General features: G+C 48.5%; 1 protein-coding gene across 5 annotated transcripts in view; it reads left to right on the top strand.

Moving 5' to 3' along the window:
• The window catches only part of TUB (TUB bipartite transcription factor), an 84927-nt gene that overhangs the window by 5032 nt on the left and 57668 nt on the right, over positions 1-22227 (top strand). For 3 of the 5 annotated variants that reach the window (XM_077866591.1, XM_077866592.1, XM_077866600.1), the window contains exons 2-3: positions 17014-17098; positions 17607-17654. The exons of the other annotated variants lie outside the window; for them this stretch is intronic. In XM_077866591.1, the coding sequence (XP_077722717.1) occupies positions 17014-17098; positions 17607-17654 (133 nt within the window). The remainder of the gene's footprint in view (positions 1-17013; positions 17099-17606; positions 17655-22227) is intronic. 5 annotated transcript variants of the gene reach the window in all.

The following is a 22227-nucleotide window of genomic DNA, read 5'->3' as shown; positions in this document are numbered from 1 at the left end:
ATTCTGATGGCGTGGAGTTGGGGTGGGGGTGAATATGTTGTATTATATTGTCTGGTTGGGGAAACCCTTTCTGATAAGGTGATATTTCAGTAAGGGAGTGAGTGTTCCATGGAAGGGGAACAGCAAGTGAAAAGATCCTAAGGTAGGAGTGTGCTTAAGTGTATTTCAGTACAGCAAGGAGGCCAGTGTGTCCTCATGTCCCTTTATAATACTTATAATACTTCCTTCCTGCTCCTCTGCCAACCCCTACTCTCCTCCTATCCTCAGGGAACCACTGATCTGATTTGTTTGCATATCCTAGAATTTTATATAATTGGAATCATTCAGTGTGTTCTCTCTCTCTCTCTCTCGCTTTTTTTTTTTTTTTTTTGGTCTGACTTCTTGCATGCAGCCACAGTTATTTTTATATTTCTCCATGTTGTTGCATGACTCTGTTCATTTCTTTTTATTGCTAAGTAGTATTCCATTATGTGGAGATACCATACTTTATCCATTTTTCTATTTATGGGCACTTCAGTAGTTTCCACGTTTTGATTATCACAAATACAACTATTATGATTGTTTTATGTACAGGTCTTTGTATGGACATATGTTTTTATTTCTCTTGGATAAATACCTACAAGTGGGATGGCTAGATCACCTGGTAGGCATACATGGGGGGCTTTTTGGTAGGTATACATTTAACTTTTTAAAAAACTGCAACTTTTCCAAAGTGGTTACACCATTTTACATTCCCCTGAGCAGTGTATGAGACTTCCAATTCCTCTATATCCCTGGCACAGACTATGGTCAGTCTTCTAAATTTTGGCTATCTAATAGGTATGTAATAGTGGGTCATTGTGAGTTTATTTGCATTTCCTTAATGATTAATGATATTGAGCATCATTCCATGTGCTTATTTGCCACCCATGCATCTTTTTTGGGGGAAATATCTGTTAAAATCTTTTCCTCATTTGTTATTGGGTAATTTGTGTCCTTACTTCGGAGCTTTGAGAATTCTTTGCATATTCTAGATGCACGTCCTTTATCAGACATGTGACTTGCAAATATTTTCTCCAAGTCTGTGGTTTTCTTTCCAGTCTCATATATTTTGAAGAGCAGAAGTTTTGCTTTCAATGCAGCCCAATTTGCCGATATGTTCTCTTATGGACTGTGCTTCTAGTGTCTTATCTAAGAAATCATGGCCTAACTCAAGGCAACAAAGGTTTTCTCTTAGGAATTTCCTAATTTCAGGCTTAACATTTTAGGTCTGCACTTCATTTTTAGTTAACTTTTGTATGTAGAATGAGGTTCATTTCTTTTTATTATTTTTTTAATTTGAGAGAGAGAAGGTTCATTTTTTAAAAATGTTGTTCAAGCACCATTTGTTGAAAGGACTTTACTTTTTTTTGCACTTTTATCAAAAACCAATTGTCATTGTATTTATATCTATACTCTCTATTCTGTTCCATTGATCTATTTGCCTTTCTTGTTGCCAATACCACACAATCTGGTTGACTATAGCTTTGTAAAGCGTCTTGAAACCAGGTAGTTTAGGATCTTCAACTTTGTTGTTGCTGAAGACCCATTTATTACTCTAGAGTTGTGATGATCTCTTTGCAGTTATTGCAGTGTTTATGGCCCTGCCCAGGGCCCATCCCCAATCCTCAAGCTACTTGGGAAGTAAAGTCAAAAGGTTACTTGATGAGTGTGGAATCCAAGCAAAATCAAAGGAGAGGCTCTTTCACCCAAGCCCTGGAGAAACCAGGATGGTCTTCTTCAAAGCTGTTGGGCTTTTCCGGGTCCCTGTTAATTTTACATTCCTTTTACAAAGAGATTTTCAAGCTCTGCAAAAACAAACTAAACAAAAGCATGCTGGGATCTTGATTAGGACTGTGTTGAATCTACAGATCAATTTGGGGAGAGTTAACTCTTGGTCATATTGGGCTTTCCAACCTATAAATGTGATATATCTTTCTGATTATTTAGATCCTCTCTCATTTCTCTCAGACATGTCTTATAGTTTTCAGAGTATACGTCTTTCACCTCTTCTATAAGATTTATCCTGAAGTATTGCATAGTTTTCAGTGATACTGTAAATGATATATTTTTTATTCAGTTCTCAAGAATTAATTGTCAATGTATAACAGTCAGGCTTTTTTAAATTGTAGCAGTGTATATAGAATAAAAACTATAGAACATAGCAGTATATATAAACATAAAATTTTAAATTAGCCATTTCCTTGATTTCTAAGTGTACATACAGCTCAGTGGCCTCAAGTATATTCACAGTGTTGCATAGCCATCACCACTATTTCCAAATCTTGTTCATCACTCCACACAAAAACTTTGCACTTAGTAAGAAGTAACTCTTCATTGACCCCTCTCTCTAGGCCCTGGTAACCTCTAATTTCCTTTCTGTCTTCATGATGTTGCCTATTCTAGATATTACATACAAATGGAATCACATGGTATTTTTCCTTTCATGTCTGACCACTTCACTTAGCACAATGTCTTCCAGGTTTTTGCATGTTGTAGTGTACATGCGTCCATCATTCTCCTTTTGACACAATAATGCTGCGCTGTATGCATGTACCACATGTTTCTCTGTTACTCTGTTGATGTAACAACATCATGATGTAATTTGGGCGGGTTTTGCCTTTTGGCTATTGTGAAAATGCCGCTGCCAACACTGACGTACAGGTATCTGCTTCAGTCCCTGTTTCCAATTGTTTTGCGCATATAATAGGAGAGAAATTGCTGCACCGGGCAGCCTGGGTGGCTCCGTGGTTTAGCGCCGCCTTCAGCCCAGGGCCTGATCCTGGAGACCTGAGAACCACAGGATCAAGTCCCACATCGGGCTCCCTGCACGGGGCCTGCTTCTCCCTCTGCCTGTGTCTCTGCCTCTCTCTCTCTCTCTCTCTCTCTCTCTCTGTGTCTCTCATGAATAAATAAATAAAATCTTAAAAAAAAAAGAAAAGAAAGAAATTGCTGCACCATATACGGATTCCCTGTTTAGCTTTTTGAGGACCCCGTCCCTCCCGGAGCTGTTTTTCACAGCAACTGCACCATTTTATATTTCCAGCAGTGCATGAGGTTCCCATTTCTCTACATCCTCGTCGACACTTGTTATTTTCTGGTTTTAAGTCATCCTGGGATGGGTGAAAGGGTTTCTTACTGTGGTTTTGGTTTACATCTCCCTAATGAATAATGTTGAGCATCTCTTTTCATGTGCTTCCTGGCCATTCGTTTATCTTCTTTGCAGAAATGTCCATTCAAGTCCTTTGCCTGTGTCTTTTGTTTGTCTTTAAATAAGATTTTATTGAAGTATTTAACCTGCATATGAAAAAGTGTACAAGTCATAAGTGAAGAGTTTGATGAGTTTTCACAAAGTGAATATGCTCTTGTAATCAGAACCCTTCCTATCGATGCCCTCTCACACAAGGACTACCACCATCCTGACTTCCATTATGCTGATTTCTAACTGGAGAGATTAGTTTTGCCAATTTTTAACTTAATTTAACAGTACAAGGGTTACTCTTCTGTGTTTTTCTTATTTAGTTTAACAGTGGAGTCATCTGTGTTTTTGCATGAAATTGCAGTTTGTTCACTCTCATTGCTGTGTAGTATTCTGTATGGAGTTACCATAACTCATCCATTCCACTGTGATGGGCACTTGAGATGTTTCCTGGCTTCGGTTATTATTAACACTGGACATTTTAATGCATGTCTTTTGGTTGGTCTTTCTTGGTGGTTGATTTTTTTCAGCTTTATTGAGATATAATTGACACATAGAAATTATATGTATTTAAGGAGTACAACTTGATGTTTTGTTTTGTTTCAACTTGATGTTTTGATATGTGTATACATTGTGAAATGATGACCACAATCAAGCTAATTAACATACCCATCACCTCACGTACTTGCCGTTTTCTTTCTTTTCTTTTCCTTTTCTTTTCTTTTCTTTTTTTTCTTTTCTTCTTTTCTTTTTTTTCTTCTTTCCTGTGTATGTGTGTATGTGTGTGTGATGAGAAAACATAAGATGTATCCTCATAGCAAATTTCAAGGATACAATACAGTATTGTTGACTACAGTCTCCATGCCATACATCTGATCTCTAGAACTCATTCATCTTGCATGACTGACACTTTGTACCCTCTAACCAATATCTCCCCATTTTCCACATCTGCCCAGCCCCTGGCAACCACAATTCTACTCCTCACTTCTGTGACTTTGACTATTTTAGATTCCACATAAAGTGAGATCGTGCAGTATTTGTCTTTCTGTGTCTGATATATTTCATGTAGCATCATGTCCTCCAGGTTCATCTCTGTGGTCCCAAATGGTGACTTCCGTATTTTTTTCAGGCTGAATACTGTTTCATCATGCATATATACCATATTTTCTTCATCCATTCCTTTGTCAGTGGATATTTAAGTTGTTTCCATATCTTGGCAATTGTGAATAATGCTGCAGTGAGCATGGGAGTGGAAATATTCCTTTGAGATCCAGATTTCATTTCCTTTGGAAATATACACTGAAGCGAGATTGCTAGATCATATGGTAGTTCTAGCTCTATTTTTAATTTTTTGAGAAATCTATAATGTTTTCCATAGCAGTTGCACCAATTTATCATCCCACCAACAGTGAACGAAGATTCACTTTCTCGATAATGCCCTTTGAAGCACAAGCTTCTAATTTGGAGGAAGTTCAATTTGTCTATTTTTTTTTTTTTTTTGCTTATGCTTTTGGTGTCGTATTCACAAATTCATTGCCAAATCCATAGTTGTGACAATTTACCATTTTCTTCTAAGTTGTTTTACAGCATATATTTAGGCCATTGTTCCATTTTGAGTTCATTTTTGTGTGAGCTGTGGGTCCAACTCCATTCCTTAGCTTGTGGAAATCCAGTATCCAGTTGTCTCAGCACTATTTGTTAAAGACACTATACAAGGGACTTAGCACTCTTGTCAAAAATCAGCTGGCCATAGATGTATGAACTTATTTCTGGGCTCTCAGTTGGTCTGTATATCTATCCTTATACCAGTATACCTCACTGTTTGGATTACTACAGCTTTGTAATGTGTTGTTTTAGGTTTTTGTTTTTGTTTTTGTTTTTGTTTTGTTTGTGTGTGTGTGTGTGTGTGTGTGTGTGTGAGAGAGCATGGTCCAGGAGGGGCTGAGGGAGAGGAAGAGAGAGAATCCCAAGCAGGCTTCATGCTCAGTGTGGAGCCTGACACAGGGTTGAACAGGGGGCTCGATCTCCTGACCCTGAGATAATGACTCTGAGATCATGACCTGAGCCAAAACCAAGAGTCAGACACTTAGTGGACTGTACCACCCAGGTGCTCCTATAGTAAGTTTTGAATATGAAAGAAGGGCAAGGAAGCAAGATGTGACCTGTACTAAACATATCTAGGGAGGACTGGGACTCCCAAGAGACTGGGTCACTGAGATGCCACAAAGGGGGCAGTAGAAAGAGCTTGAGCTTTGTTATTAGACAGAGCTAGTTCATATCCTAGCTCCACTTCTTACTAGCTGTGTAAATGTAGCACAGGGTGGGAAAAATCTTTACCTTTTTTTAAAGATTTTATTTATTCATGATAGAGAGAGGGAGGCAGAGACATAGGCAGAGGGAGAAGCAGGCTCCCTGTGCGGAGCCCGATGCAAGACTCAATCCCAGGACCCCGGGATCATGACCCGAGCCAAAGGCAAACACTCAACCACTGAGCCACCCAGGTGCCACAAAAATCTTTATTGTTTTGGTGGATTATAAAAATCATGTGTGCCACTTACAGATCTAAAAGAAGCAATGTCTAAACAGTTTAGAAGTGTATCAAGTAGATAGTTTCTTAATATAATTTAGTCTCAGTTTCCCCATCTGTAAAATGGGGTAATGATTTCCTTACAGTGAAAGGTCCTTGTGAGAATTGAATTGTGTATGCTTTCAAGTAGGCTGTGAATTAGAAACAGACCATGTGCATATCCACTATAGGATTAGGTTAAGTGCAGTTCCTAATTTAATTGGTCTGGGGCTCATTGGTGACCAGGGACCCACACTGGCCAGGAGTCTCTACAGCACATCCTGGTGCAAGTTTCCTTTGGGCCCTTGGTTCCCACACAGGGCATGTAGTGCTGACAATACTCTCTGCAAAGGTAGGTTTCTGCAAAGTTGAGAAAGTAGCCAAATTCTTATAGTCTAGCCCTTTGTCCTTAGGGCTCACTTCACCATCCCCAAAGTACTTGACATTAACAAAACATGTGCTTCGGTTTTCAAAATATAGGCTCTCTTGTCACAAGAAAAACATTTTTAGGCTTTTCTGGTTGTTAAACCCAACTTGGTGCCAGCAAAGCCACCTACTTTTGGCCAGGGTGGGGCTAGAGTGGAAAGGGAAGCGAGTCAGTGTCTGGCTGTCCCCAAACAATGGCTCTGGATTCTGTTCCCTAATGTTCCAGAAGGCTGTTCCTTCACAGTATTCAAATCACTTGCACAGTGCATGTGTGACCTTGAGAAAGCTACTTAACTGCCTTGAGCCTCCGTGGCCTCATCACTAAAATGGATGTAATAGTACCTGCAGGAAATAGTACCAATATTGTAAGGATTCAGTGACTTAAGATTTGTAAGGCTTAATAAATATAGAGTGCTTGAGACAGAACCTGGCACATGGGGAGTGGTGAGTGCTATTTATGTGCTGGCTGTTTTTATTATGAGCTGGAACAGAGCAAGGCTCCTCTACTAATATTAGGACTTTTCTATCCAGTTGAATCTGAAAGTTAGATCACTCTTAGAACAACAGGGAAAGGTTCAGTGGCCCAGGTAGGCCCTGCCCCAAGGTAGAGCTGTGTGAGGAGAGTGGGCTGGTGAGGGGAAGAGGCTGAGGCACCTAGGCAGGTAGTCCAGGGACTGAAGAAACATGGTTGATGAAGACCTGGCAGGTACCAGTTGGGACCATTTGGGTGAGAGTGGCACAATTGCAGGACCTCCAGGCTAGGGATGAAAAGCAGGGTCAGTTGGGAACTTGGGGACTGGGGAACTTAGCCAATGCCTGTAACATGGGTGACAAGGTTCAACCTTCTCCAGAGGGCCAGGTATTTAGCCCCACTGAAAAATTCACGAGCACATCAGGACACTGAACAGATTGTTCTCTTAGGACTTGGACTCAAGTCACAACTGTTAAGAGATCACATAGAGGGAGCCATGGGATGAGCCAGCTAACTCTAGTCCCTACTGCTAGTGGGTCAGAACCAACAGAGAAGCTGGGAGACACTGGGCAGTAATGGGGCAGACCAGGCCTGGGTGCAGCCAGACTGACCACTGTGGCACGTAAGTTCACAAGCAGCTTATTCTGCTATAGAGGTGATGCTTTTTACTGGATTTTATGAAGTAGGGAGATATGTTGGAAAGAGCACTGTGAGGGGAGTTCAGAACCCAGGATTCTATCCTGGCTACTCCACTAATTCCCATTCTGGCTCTGGGCAGAGTCACTTGGCTCTCTGGGCCTGTTTCCCCTGAAGTTGAAGAGGCTAGACCCCAAGCACTCTTGGGGTTCTGGTGTTTGGTTGAGTACCTGACCCCTAGCCTTGGCATGTGTACTGTGATTGGAAAGGCCAGCATGGATGAATGAGAATGGAGCAGGCTGGAATTGACGGTCCTGACCATGGCAGTGCCAGCCTCAGGGTTGCTGGCAGGGGAGCCTGGGGTGGACACCGAAGACAAGTGATTGGAGGTCCTGCCTTGTTCCAGAGCTTTGGGAACAGAGCTACTTTTCTTTTGATGGATTTATGGCAGTATTGGACCAAAGTGACTGTACTGAAAGTGATGGTACAGGGTCAGTGGAGTAATAGCTCTGGGGGAGGGTGGTATGTGAGGGGTGGTTTGTCTCTCATGCAGTTGATGCGATTGGGGCTCAGGGTGATAAGGGAGTATAGAGAGGCGTAAGTCATGGAAGTGAGGTAAGGATATCTTGCCCACACTGAGGCTTGCAGTCATTAGGCAGTCTAATTTCCCAGGCAGGATGCTTTTTTTTTTTTTTTTTTTTTTTTTTGTTTAAAAGTAAACAAAAGCAGACCCTGGGTCAGAATGCCCCAGATGGGGCTGGGGAGAGATGCACACTTTTTTTCTCCATCCCAAGCAGTGTGGGCTGTCCTGAAGTTGGAGCCGTTAGATCTCCTAGCTCAGGTGTGCGTTCCAAATTAGTGCCTCCCTTTGAAATTTTGGGCAAATTGTGTTGGTCTCCTCTAATCTGAAAATTAACAAAGAAAACCCTAGGTGTATGTGGGGGTGTGTGTGTGTGTGTGTGTGTGTGTGTGTGTGTGTGTGGTGGGTCTGCTGATGAGTGCCAGGCCAAGCTGTGAGGAAGTCAGTGGGCATTAGGGAACAGCTTGCCCATGCTGTTGCCAGAGGAGGCTGATTTCTGCACGTGAGCACTGCTCTAGAGTTGTGCCAGCTGACTAGAAGCTAGTGTCAGAATGAGGGGCACAGAGTTCAGGCCAGGAGATGAGGGCCCAGCATCCAAGAACCTTTGGAATCAGGCGGGGCCTGCATCAGGGTAGCAGGGACCCAGTATTATCTTCTTACAAGGTCGCATTCCTCAGCAAAGATTTAATCCCAACCTGGCTTTACCTCTGGGCCCTCTCCAGCACTGCAGACCCACTAATCACCATGCCAGGAGTGCAACATACACCGGGAAGGCACTGTCCTTGCACTGACCCCCCGCCCCCACACAGTCTGGTTCCCCATGCCCCCTCCGTGGAACAGTCTGGCATTCCCTTCTCTCTATCACCCAGTGTCAGAGAGCAGATGCAGTAATGGTTTGGGCTCCTCTGGGAGAAGGCTTCGGAGAACGTGTTTTTCATGCAACTGAGAGTGTGCACCAGTAACTGTGTATCTGGGGTATGAGCATGTTGTGCCAGGGTGTGTGTGCACCCCTGAGTGTATATATGGATGAGTTTGTGTGCCTCTGCAGGGAGGTGCATGTGTGCCACCTAGAGTGGCTGTGTGGATGTGTGTCGTGTATTGGAGGGGAAGCAGGTGTGGGGGGGAGTGGGGAGGAGAGACTGGGTTGCTCTCTCCCTCTCTCTTCTCTTCCCCTGTGCCTTGGGAAGCAGGGGGAGGCAGTGTCTGTGCTTCTGCAGAAGCCCTGGCTCAGTAAGCCGGGTGCTGGGGTGCAGGAGGGGCCCCATAGTTATCTAACGGGAGCTGAGAGACCATCTGTGGGACGTTAGGTGATGAAGCTGCAGGGCGGAGGACCCTGCCCTGCCCCCATCCCAAGGATGTTGGGAGCGGGAACCCTGCCTCTGCCACGAGGGGCTCCGGGGCTGCGGGGCAGTCCGGGGCCCCATCAATGTTGGATGAGTCCCTGCTGCCTTCGCGCGGCCTCGATACCATCTTCCATGGTCTCACTTTTAGTGTAACCGGAGAGCCCAGGCTCAGCCCCAGCCTGCGACTGGCCATCTTCTCATCACGGCGCCACCCGAGGGGGACTCCGGGGACCGCAGCTGGGGTGGGGAGGCCGGCAACGGCTCCCGGGGACTGTCCCAGGACCGGGTGGGGGCCGGCTGGCCCGGCCTCTCTGGGGGCAGGGCGTCGGTTCCAGCCTGGACCCTCTGGGGTCCCGGTGGTGCCAGGTTACACCTCCACCTGCCTCAGGCTGCCTCACCCTCTCTGGGGTGTCATCTGTCCAGCGACAGGGCTTTGGGGCAGTTCAGTGCCATCCGCCCGCCTGGCTTTGGGGGTTTCCTGCTTGGGAAGAGGCTGGAGGGGCATCAGCTAGCCGGACAGAGACCCCCTAGGGGAAGGAAGGGGAGTAGTGGCGACTGCCCAGAGCCTCCCACTGCAGGTGAGTGTCGGAGCCCTGAATGCTGGGAAAGGGGGAGGGCAGGACTGAGGTCTGGGGGTCCCAGCTGGCCATGCTCCTCACCACCCTGACCTCTTCTGCTCCAGCCCCTGCACCTTTTGCCCTGTGACACCATACCCAGCCTTGCCCTGAGAGACCACACTGGTGAGGTGGGCTGGTGCTCCGTCGAGCATCTGGTACACGTTGGCATGTTGGGCTGTGGCCTCGGGTGGTCCAACGTGGACAGCCCCTGTGGTGGGCAGTAGGTTGGACTGGATCACCAGCCTGTTTTTTGTAAATAGTTTATTGGAACGCAGGCATGCCTATTTGTTTACATATTGTCTTTGGTGGTTCTCGCACTACAGCCTCACGGTTGAGTATCTCAGCTTGCAAGCCTAGAATATGTACTATCTGGGCCTTTAAGGAAACATTTGTGCCCCCCCCCCAAGATACTCCTCAGTCCTTGCTCCTTTCTGCCCTACACCTGGGCTGGTTTCTTCCTGCCTTCCTCCACGTTCCCCAGCCACTGGCTCACCCAGGCCAAGTGCTCTCCAGACCTGGGAACACAGACTTTGGGGACCACCGCCTCACATCTGGTCACTACTACTTTCTCTGGCAAGAAAGGAAAATAACAGGGCAACAAGTATTCCCAAATCCAATAGGTTATCTGAGAGCTGCGAGTTGAGCCCCAGCAGTACCCCTGCCTGACCCTACACTGAAAGGCAACCCCCTCCTAGGCCATAGGAGCAAGGCGAGTTAGCTGATGGTGAGCACGGTTTTAAGACCCCTAAACCAGGCACCTGGGAGGCTGGGCAGGTCAGTTCCTAGTGTGGGCTTCCTGTCACATCTTCCTGTGGGCCAGGCCAAGAGCAGGTGACAGCTGAGGTCCTAGTGGAATGGTGGGGCGACAGTGCTGTGTGAACAGATAAATTATAGGACACCAGCAGGCTCTGAGGGGAGCCGGGGAGCTCCAGAGGCAGGGCCCCTCCCCTGCCTGCTGTCCTATAGCTTCCAGACTCTGGGCCCATTGTGCCCTCTCTACTCTAAACCTTAAGCCTTTGTGAACAAAACTAAACGCTTTTCCTCAGTTCCTGTTCACACAGCTGAGTTCAGGGGAGGGAAAGGAGCCAAGGGAAACCCCAAGGCCTGACGATGGAGCTGCATTCCTGCCGTGCCATCACTAGGTGGCACCCTTGAGGTGCCGGTTTCTGCTGGGGAGGGTTCTGGGTGTTGACAGTCACCCTTAGTCTATCTAATCACAGTCTGCGAGGCTGTGCTCCCCCACATTCTGAATCCTGCCAGACCTGACCAGCTCTGTGCCTACTGAGGCAGCTCATCAATACCTCCAGACTCCAGGGCATTTTTACTTGAGAGTCAAAAGGGGTCACTAGGGATGACCTGCAGTCCTAATGATCATTACCTACTTACTTCTCCTCGTCCCCAACAGGGCTCCCCTGAAGGCAGGGACTGTCTTATTCTCTGGACCACAGGGCTCAGCACAGCAGAGAGGGTGTTTGGTGGTGAGTGATGCACAGCAGAGAGAGCATTGCCATCACTGCTCACCACTGGAGCAAGTGTGCTGGAGAGAGTTGACTCTGGGCCTGGATAGGGGCAGGGGGCGAGAGACTGGCTTGCTTTTTCCCTTCATCTTCTTCCCCCGAGCCTTGGGAAGTGGTGGGGGTGGGGGGAGGATGGGTACACTACCCCTTCCCCTTGTGCGAGACCGTGTTCCATGGGGGTCCTGAGCCTGCTCTGCCTTGGCCTGGGCAGTTTCAACTGTGGCTGTCCTGCTGGGAAGCCCGGTAGGAGCCAGAGATCCAGGCACACGCACCCTAGGAGGGGAGCTGGCTCAGAGACAGGGGTAGCTTTCCACCTTCTGGCCTGCTTCTGTTGGTGCCAGTGTTCTAGGGGGCCTCTAGAGAGAAGGAGGTGCTCAGGCGACACAGGCTCGGGCCATAGGATGCTGCTTGTTCCCGGGGAGAGTTTCCAGGCACACCTGGTGTTGTCTGGCACTGGGAGTAAGCACATACTCACCGGGAACAGAAATAGGGAGTGGGACAGGCTCTAGAATCTATCGTGGCCTTGCCCCTCTCACTTGGCCCCAGCTTGGGCCATTCCAGGAGCTTCCCAGTCTAACGGGGCCCAACTGTGTGGCTCTCCTAGTGTCCCAGATGGAGGGTGGAGGGCTGCATCAGTGTTAGGCAGTGTTAGAACAGCCGCCACCTTACCAAGCGGTGGACAGTGTGAGCGAGGTCTGAGGTCTGGACCCCACCTAGAGACTAAGGATGATTGTCAAGCATCCCTTGCTCACTGTAGTTCCTAGGAAGAAGGGTGGAGGCTGTGTCCCATTAAGTCCATGGAGGCCAGGCCAGCTTGTGCTCTTGGGTGTGACCCTGGGAAGGGACCCCTTGCAGAGTCTCCCCTGGTGGACTGACACTGACACACAGGTGCCATTTCCCTGCCTGGAGCAGGCTCCACGGTAAGACTGGCATCGTTCACTAGGGTAATTACTGGTTTGGGTTCGATTTCCATTCAAAACAGTAATCCCAGCCTGAGCTGGGTGTCAGATCTGAAGGTTGATTATTAGTAACATTTATCAACAGCCTCTCTCAGCTTCAGGCAATTACAGCTAATCTGCTGTTCCTGCTCCGTAGCGCGCAGAACTGCCAGCCTCTTCCCTTCCCGCCCCCTCGCCCCCTCCATTCCCTTTTCCCCTCTCTCCTCCCCCCCCATCCCCTTTCCTCCCCTCCCCTCCATTAAGCAGCCAGCCTGAGGGAGGGCAAGAGATGGGAGCCACCTTCTGAGTCACTGTCACCCCCATGCGTAGGGACCCGTGTGCACGTCGGGCAGCTTGCTCATCAATGGCAGTCTTCGTGTTGCAGAATCTCAGGAAATCTGAATCTGATTCTGTGAGAACTGACAGGAATCCCTGCAGTTTGCAGACGTGAACGCTTGTCTCCTGACTTCTTGTCATGTGATGTGTTTTCATCTGCCGCAGAGTCTCTCTTGCCCCTGACTCCTCTGCCCTCCCCTTCAGGCCTGAGACTAGTGTGAGGCACGTGGGGCCTTTACCTCAGGTACAAATTTAAGCAACCACCAAAAATCTCAGTAATTGACACAGCTTATATTTCAGTGCAATACTTTTTAAAAATCAAAATTAATGCAAAAACAGGGGGATCCCTGGGTGGTTCAGCGGTTTGGCGCCTGCCTTTGGCCCAGGGTGCGATCCCGGAGTCCCAGGATCGAGGCCCGCGTCGGGCTCCTGGCGTGGGGCCTGCTTCCCCCTCTGCCTGCGTCTCTGCCTCTCTCTCTCTTTGTCTATCATAAATTAATAAATAATAAATAAATAAAATTTTAAAAAATTAATGCAAAAACGTCCATAATGAACAAAACCAAAATGTTAATCGAGAAGCCAACCCTCGATTGCAGGATTTGGCCTCACTGCCTCACACTAATTCCAGCCCCAGAGAACCCTGTCTCAGTTTAAAATGTGTATGTTTTGTGTATGGGGGTATTTTTGCATTTAATTTGGCCTAAGTGCTCTCCTGATGGCTGAGTCTTTTGGCCCCTCATGCAACTCCCCCTCACTTCCTGTGGGGCCCTAACTTCTGCTCCCTTCCTTTCTTTCCACCTACTACCTCTGGTCTGGGCTCAGCTTCTGTCTGAGAGGGGCCCCACCCTGCCCTGGCCTTCCTGGTGCCCACCCTCCGCGCCAGCCCCCCAGGCCTGCTTCAGCCTTCAGACCCCTCCAAAGGCAGCACGTTGCCATGGTAACTGCTGTGGTATGGCCAGACAGAAGAAGCAGGCCTCCCTCCTGCCCCACGTGATCTTGTCCAGCCAGGGCTGGGTGAGTGCCCACGTGCCCCACAGAGTCTCTGATGCGTGAAACTCAAAGCTAACACAGTGCTGCGCATGCGTGGACATGGAGAGCGTCCCATCTTTCTGAATCCCTCCCAGGGAGGGGACAGCGTGGAGCTCAAGGAAGCCCATGATGATCTGTTTGTGACAGGGAGGCAACGAGCTGAAGTAAACGTGGGTGCTGGCTGGCCAGCCTCCCGCAGAGGGCAGGTCTACTCCCCTGAAGGGCTTTTGTTCTGCTGAGCAGAATCTGTGAGCTGAGGTGCACCTGCACAGGAGGAGGCCAGCTCCCCTCCCCCCGCCCTTCCCCCCTGGCCGGCTCAGCTCGCCAAGGGGTTAAACCAACATTTCAGGAAGATCAGTGTGGACGGGGTGCCCAAGATGCCAAATCGTACCCAGGACTTAGGGCATTGTCATGTCAAGGTCCAGGCCCTGTAGTTTGGCCACTCAGTGTCTGGTTGCCGTCATGGAAGGAGGCCCGAGGGTCTCAGGGGAAACAGGACTGAAGCACTCCGGCCCTCACCACGCTGCTCGGCGAGCTCCCTTCTCCCTTCCGAGGCCTCTACGGCACCACAGAGCTGGCACGCTCTCCGTCACCCAGCCTGGCAGCCATCCAGGGCCCACTCTGCCACTTACGGGACACGACACTTCCTCCCTGGGCCTCAGTTTCCCCTTGTGGGAAATACTGTCGATTATGCCCTCCCAGAGAGTCATGCTCACCATTAAGAGCTAACACATGTAAAAGTGCTTTGAACTGCAAAGCACCGTGACAGACTGAAAAGTCACACTCTGTGGGGCTCTGGAGGACAGAACTAGAACCAAATGAAAGCGTATTTGGGCTTGAAGTGAAGAAGCAATTGAATTGCCAGCTGCTGAGATGGAGGGACTGCTCTAGAAGGAGTGAGCTCACCTATGCTGGGAATGTGCATAGAGAGGTTTCATAATCACCTGTCCATCAGCTTAGCTTCCAAAGGACTTCTGACCCCTGGATGTGGCCGTGATGGTGACTTGTCCCAGAGTGTCCTGAGGCTGCCCCCCATTCTGTACCCCACCAACCTGGAGGTGAGGCAGCTGGCTTCGCTTACAGTGGATGTGGCTTTCCCTGGTCCACATTCCCTGCCTTCTTGTATGGGCCTAAGAGCTTGAGCAGGAGGGAGAACAGGAGCACCTTGCCTTTGAGAAGTACTGGCCTGAGTATTGGTTTGAGACACCCTCTGACTGGAAGGTTCTGTTCTGCCTGCAGTCGGACAGAAGACACCTGCAAGAGAAGTTATGAGAGATGGAGGGATGAGGTCTCTAGTTCCAGGTGGGCACACACTGATGCTCCCCTACCTGGAGCCAGCCCCATGCAGCACATCTGCACACGAACCCTTTGTGCTGACGTCCCCACACGGGCTTTGGAGCTTTGCGGCACATGTCAGAGTGGAGAGAACCACCAGCAGAATTAGGAGACCTGTCTTGGACCTTTCCTCCCACTGAGCCAGATGTTCCCATCTGACATGAAGGGGCAGGGTTGAGGTGCCCTTGTCAGCTGATGGTCTGTGATCTCCTGCTTTCCGGAAGCCATGAGAGTTGTCTCCCATCCAGGCCATCTACACTGTCTCGATGGGTCTTTCTCTGTCAGCTTCACAGACCAAGGGGCTGAGGTTCTCAGATCTAGTCACAGCGGAGTCAGCAATGTCTGGTTTTGCATCTAGATGTCATTTTCCCCTCGGAAATTTGAAATTACACCCCAGAGATTCCTAATCATTGATCTAGGCACCTCCTTGAAAGTCTGGGTATCATTTTTGCAAGAACATGGCCAGGACTGGGCAAGAAAGGGGAAGAAGTGGAGTGGAGGTAGGGGAGAGAGGGAGAGGTGATATGACCCCAGAGTTAGCATGGGCACCTGGTCGCAGGGGGCTGGAGGGGCTGCCAGGACTTGGGCAGAGTACATCAGCTTAGCTTCTGTCCTGATGCAGTGGGGATCCTCTGAAGGGCTTCAGCAGGATCGGGAGACAGGACCAGATTTGCATTTAGAACACCTACTCGGGTGCCAGTGGTGGAGGGCCTCGAGAAGAGCACATTGGAGGCAGACAGCATCCTGATGCCATATCCGGGCAACAAGGACACTGACCGTACCAGGGATGTGGACCTCGGGAAGGGAGTTGACAGATGCCCACTGGCTGACATCAAAAGGGCTTCATGATAGCCTGCCTGGGCAGGGAAGGTGGACAGGAACAAGCAGGAGGCTATGCTGGCGCCTTGGGAGCCCAATGTGTCACTCACAGAGACGGAATAGATAAGATAAATGCTCAGACTCCCAGGAAGTCCTAAGCTGCATACTTCAGTGTGAGCTGCTGTGAGGGACACTCAGGGGGATGTGTCCAGAGAGCAGGTGGATGGAGGGTTCCGGAGATTAGGAGAGAGGAGTGGGCCCACGATGCAGGCGTGGTTGTTCTTGGCTTGTGGGAGGTGGGAACGTCTGGGTGACTTGATTGAGCATCCAACTCTTGATTTCGGCTCAGTCATGATCTCAGGTTGTGAGGCTGAGCCCCACATCAGGCTCGGCACTGGGTGAAGAGCCTGCTTGGGATTCTCCATCTCCCTCTGCCCTTCCCATCCCATGTGTGCTTGCTCTCTCTCTCTCTCTCTTCCTCTCAAAAAAAGGGGGGGGGGTGCCGGGGGTTGTGGGAGGTGAAGCCCTGTGAGGGGGAAGATCACTCAGGTGCCCTTTAGAAGGAGTGGGAGGACAAGAGGCTGAGGACACAGACAAGGAAATCCTAGACCCGCGTCAGTCTCTCAAAGACCCCGTGTGGGCGTCCACTGGCACAGAGCCTGCTACCAACATGGGCAGACCACAGAGCAGCAGGGAGTGTGTTTTCTGGCTGTGGTTCCTCCAGAGGGGGCTTTGTGCTCAGTGCACCTGGCCCTGCTGGGGTTGCTATAGTAACCACAGATGCAGGCATACAGGGTCTCTGTGTTCCCGTGGAAACGAGCAGTTGGGTGTCCCTGAGTGGCATGGCCACTGAGGCTTTAGGGACTCAGTCTGGTCCTGAAGGGTTTGGGAGGGGGACCGTGACCAGCAGAGAGGGTTTCTATGTCCTAGTGAATCTGTGGTGGCAGTTGTTAGTGTGACGGTTGCCATGGTAACGGAGGGAGCCACCCAGGTGGCTTGTGGCAGCTTCGGTCAGGAGCTGAGGAGTATAAGGAACTGCAACAGGCTCCAGGTCTTTGTGTGCAGCCTGAAGCAGCACCAGCCTCCAGACTTACCCCAGCCTTTGGCTGCCATGGAGGGCGGGACCCTCTGCTTTCTTCCTGGGTTTGCACCCTTTTGCCGAGACAGGGGTTTTGTTCCCAGGAGGCACTCCCTGGCCCATGGGATCTCAGCATTCAAAGCGACACAGGAAGCCTGGGCCCCTGAAACGGGGCCACCGAAGAGATCGGTAAGCATTCGGCACCCCTGCCTTTAGCCCAAGGACCTCACCCTTGGGTCCCCCCACCCACCCACCCACTCTCACGGACCTCACCCCTTCCCCATCACTACATGGGGTCCCACAGCCCTCCCATAGCCTCAGGTTCTAGACAGGTGAACAGGGAGGCTCTGTTCCTCCACCTGCCCCAGATTGGAGGGGTTCCCTCCGCATGGGAGCAAGGCCTCTGCCCGTGGCAGCTCCACACTCCTGCCCTCTGTCTCTTCTGGTGGGCTCCTCTTCCCAGTCTCCACCTGGCCCCCTGCTTCATCCCAGCTCTGCTTATTACTGTCGGCATCCTGGGCTGTCTGCTTGCTGTCCCAGGGCCCCTCCATCCTGATCCCATTGGATTCCCAACTGAAGTAGCCAAGACCCAGGCCCTGAGAGAGGCCCTGACTGACCATGGTCTGGCTAGGCAAGGGGCAGGAATGAAGGAGTCAGGTGACAAGGGCGTGGAGTCACCCCTTCTTTTCCCCCTCAGGAGAACAACCAGGAGGAAGTACTGGAAGGAAGGAAGGGAGATCGCTCGGTGAGCTGCCAGGGGAGGGGGAGTGCTGTCTGGGAGAGGGCTGTTCGCAGGAGCCTGCAGGGAGGTGGAGGGGAGGACATGAGTGAGCAACTTGGTGGCCATGGACCCCATATGCGCTGGGGGTGTGTGAAATGGGTCCAGGGGAGGGGTGACCCCAGGCAAAGGCTGTACTTACTGTGGCTCTTGTGGCCTTGGTTTGTTCCTCTTAGATCCTTTGGTGGTCCTTCTGCCCTACTCCAGCCAGGTGGTGCTGCCAAGAGTCCCTAGAGTCCCGGGCTCTGCTCCCCAGCCTGCCACGAAACTCTTAGCCAGGCCTTTCCCAGAGAGGAGGGTCCTTAAGCTGTGGTCCAGGACCAGTGAAGGAATTCCTTCCCACTGGCCACATACCCAGATCCACACGCTACCTGTACCAGGCTGGCAACCCAGGCCTGTCTTCTGCAGTCAAAAGTGGCTGATGTCAGGGGCCCTAGGATGTGTCACTGGCCCAAAGGATGGACAAAAACAGCTGCTTGTGAAGGAGAGGGCTCAATCCTGGGTACAGATGAGGCAATATGATGGGATCCCTTCACCAGCTGCCCCATGGGGCGCTGAAGGTGCCTGGTGCCTGAGGAATCTGCCTGCCCTCCATGGACCAGGCCAGAGAAATACAGGGGCATCTGGAGCTCTTATGGGTGTTGGTCCTTAGTCTCAGATGGAGTGTGTGATCAACGTGCCCTAAAAGGGAAGCTCTGGGGAGAGCCATGGGTCACTGGTATGGGTCCTGTGTTCCCCTTTTCAACACAGAGCCTCAAACCAGGTTGACTTTTTAGCCTAAAGAAAATCTCATAAAGAGAAAGATGGGAGGCATGGAGGTGCCACTTGAACTTACTTCAGAGGCTCTCAGGAAGGAGGAGGAGGAGGGGTGCAAGGAGTGAACCCCAAGGGGATGACTCTGCATATGACTCTCATGCAGGTTGAAGACTTCTGCTCATTGATCTTTTGCAGCTTGTGCATCTTGGGCGCTATGAGCTGATGAGCTTCTCCTTCCTACACCCATGGCCCATAGACCATCGAGGCTGCAAGAGTCCTTGAGCTCTCATTGCCCTTGTTTTACCGGCAAACTGAGGCCTTGGGGCAGGGTCACACTGCAAGTTCATGGCAGAGTCAGGACTAGAACCCAGGCCCCTACTCAAGGCTCTTTCTCTGCACTGCAGGCCAGGGCGCCAGCCTCGCTGTATGGGAGTGTGTGGTCTTTAGGTTATGACCTTGCTTTATGTGAATGGAGGCTCTGGGCACACTGAGACTGTACATCTACAGCTCCTGGGCCTCCTGGGTTTCTGGGATGACCCATTTCTGGGATCTGGTGCCTCTTATACGGGACTCTCCCCACCACTCTGGCTCTTCCATGTTTAAAGGTTTGCCAGTATCCCTTAAAAATTGTGTAATTCAAGATGGTGCCAACGATCATGACATTTCACCTGTAGCCAATCCTGTAAGGGCACACAGGCTGTAATTAGATGGACAAAGGAGGCAAGGAGCCAGGCAGCCTCAGGGATGAAGGCTGACTTATAAGGATATATCTCTGCAGGTTGGGAATAGTCATAATTAATGGCAAAGTCAGATGATCCAGCCATGCAGGGACTCAGATACAGCAAGAGAATCTTGTCACAGTGTTTTTATCCTAAGTTCTACCATCATACCAGGAGCTTCCATGTCTATGAAGACAGCTCCTCCAAATTCTGGTTTCTGAGTTACTTGCTGTCTTCAGCTCACTGACTGTCACCTTTACTTGGGCAACCCATTACCATGATGTTGTCATCATTTGAAACCATTCCACCTCTGAAGTTTTAATCTCCATGTACCTCCTATGTCTCTGTTTCCCTCGCCTCCACCATATCTGCTCATAGAGACCTTCAGGCTCCTGCCTCTAACTTTTTGCCCTCACCCTGCATCAACTCTTGTTCCCTTCCAATCTAGATGCTACTTGAACTGCTCACCATTCACCACCTGGCCCCTTAGCCTCCCACTCTACCCGTAGAACATGATAACTGCCTTCTCCAGTTCTGGCTAATTATAGGGCTGAGATGGGGGGTGGGAATCCCTTCATGAATTGACACTCATCCAGCTTCATGGTCCATGGCCTCAACTGCGCCCCCAACAGTGGCCAGCAGTCCTGTTGCCTATGTCTACTCCAACCCCCGCACCCTTGCCCAGCTATTTCAGAGCTCTCACATACCCCTCTACATTTCCATCACCACAGCTTCCCCACTCACTCCTAGCAGCTGACCTAGACTTTCTCTTTCTCTCTCAAGTAAAGGAAACTTGTCAGGAGGTAATTTCTTTAACCTCTGCCCTGGGCTCCAAACTGACCTGCATCCATGCGCATCCATGTCTCATACCCATCTATGCCTCTCACCACCATTATTACACTGAGAGATAGGTGTAGCTCTTCCAGTTAGCCTCTCCACCAGATATCTGGTAACCTTCCCCTTGACCCCTGCCCGAGTACCTCCTCTGTTGCTCATTCCTTGTACCCTGTGTCTTCATCGTCTCCACTTTCCTGGCTCCTTCCATTGTAACCCAGTTAAGAAACAAACCAAAATATCTTGATTTTACCACCTCTGATTCTACTCTTCTCAGCCAAGCCTGTTGAAATAAAAATCCGTGTTTATTATCTCATCTCCTCAATTCCTGCTCAGTCCACTGACTTCTGTTCCCAGTATCCACCGGTGCTCCTCATGCCCATGTCTCCATTGATTCTTTCTATAAATCCTGCTGCAGCCTGTGAGGCCCTAGTTTATCTCAGCAGCATTTCATGTAGCTAAGCATTAGTCTGCCTTTTGAAGCACTCTTCCTCTGAGTTCCATGACCTCACACTCTTGCCTTTCTGCCTCCTATTCTGATAGTTATTTCTCTGTTTGCTTCTTGAGAGTTTTTTCTCTTCACCCTGGCAGTGTTGAAGTGGCCCAGCATTCTGTCCTGATCTCTTTTCTCCCTTACACCTGTTTCTGCTGATCAAACTGATTGCCTTGGTTTCAGCTTCCATCTCTAAGCTGATGACTACAGCTGCTGCCTAGGCATTTCTCTTTCGTTTCATTTTTTTCTTTTCAGGTCTTTCAGCTTTTGCATCATGTATTTTGAAGCTCTCTTCTCAGGTGCATAAACATTTAAGGCTGTTGTCTCCTCTCAAGAAGTGAACCCATTCATTTATATGAAATGTTCTTTATCTCTGGTAATATTTCTGATTGGTCTGTGTAATCACTCTGACTTTCTGTTGATTAGTGTTTGCATGACATATCTTTTTCTATCCTTGTACTTTTAATCTCTCTGACTTTATATTTTAAAAGGGTTTCTTTTAGATACCATGTCATTGTGTCATTGTGTCATTTCCAATCTGACAAATTTGACTTTTCAACAGGAGTGTTTAGACCATTTACATGTAATGTTATTATCAATATGGTTGAATTTAAAACCACCATCTTGCCATTGGTATTCTATTTGTCCTACTTGCTCTTTGTTCCTTTGTCTTCTTTTTTTTCCTTTCTTTTAGATTGGGTGCTTTTTAATGAGTTTTGTTTTATCTCCATTCTTAGCTCATTAGTAGTAATTCTTTTTTTGTTAGTTTTTATTAGTGGTTGCTCTAGAGTTTACATTATACATCTTCAACCTTAAGATAATGTTATACATACATGAATTACTAAGAACCTTACAATATACTTTATTTCTCTTTCCTTTCTTTTGAACTATTGTCATGCATTTTGCTTTTAGCTATGATATAAACCCAACAATACATTATTATTTTTTAAAACTTTAAACAGCCAATTATCTCTTTTTTTAAAAAAAATAACATCTTTCTTGGGATGTAATTCATATAGTATACAATTAATCCATATATATTGTACAGGTCAATGGGTTTTAGGTTGTGCAACCATCACTACAATCAGTCTTAGAACATTTTCATTATCTCCCCCCCCAACCCGAAAAAAGCTGCAAGCCTGAAAAAAGCTGCAGTCACTCCCCTTTCTTCTACCCACCCCCAGGCCTAGGCAACTGCTATTTTCTCTACAGATTTGCCAATCGTGGACATTTCATATGAATGAAATCATATAATATGTGATCTTTTGTGACTGACTTCTTTCCTTAGCAGAAGGTTTTCAAAGTTCATCTATGTTGCTATATTCTCAATAGTTCATTTTTTTTCATTGCCAAATAATACTCCATTGTATGGACATACACATTTTGTTATCCATTCATCAATTGATGAATATTTATCTTCACCTTTTCACTGTTATAAATGATGCTACTGTGAAAATTTTGTGAACAAAATTCATTTCCAAGAGAAATAAAACCTAGGAGTAGAACTTTTGGGAATCTAATGTTCAGCATCTTGAGGAATAGTCAGACTGCTTTCCAAAGTGGCTGCACCATTTCACATTCCCACCAGCAATGTATGGGGTTTCTAATTTCTCTACATCCTTGCCAATAAATGTTTTATTTGTGGTTTTTATTATAGCTATCCTAGTGAGTGTGAAGTGGTATCTCATTGTGGTTCTGACTTCTATTTCCCTGATGACTAATAATGACAAATGATGTG

Source organism: Canis aureus, chromosome 23 (genome assembly GCF_053574225.1).
Source record: "Canis aureus isolate CA01 chromosome 23, VMU_Caureus_v.1.0, whole genome shotgun sequence".
Lineage (NCBI taxonomy): Eukaryota > Metazoa > Chordata > Mammalia > Carnivora > Canidae > Canis > Canis aureus.
Note: the sequence above shows the minus strand (reverse complement) of the source record. Positions and strands in the feature narration are given on the sequence as shown.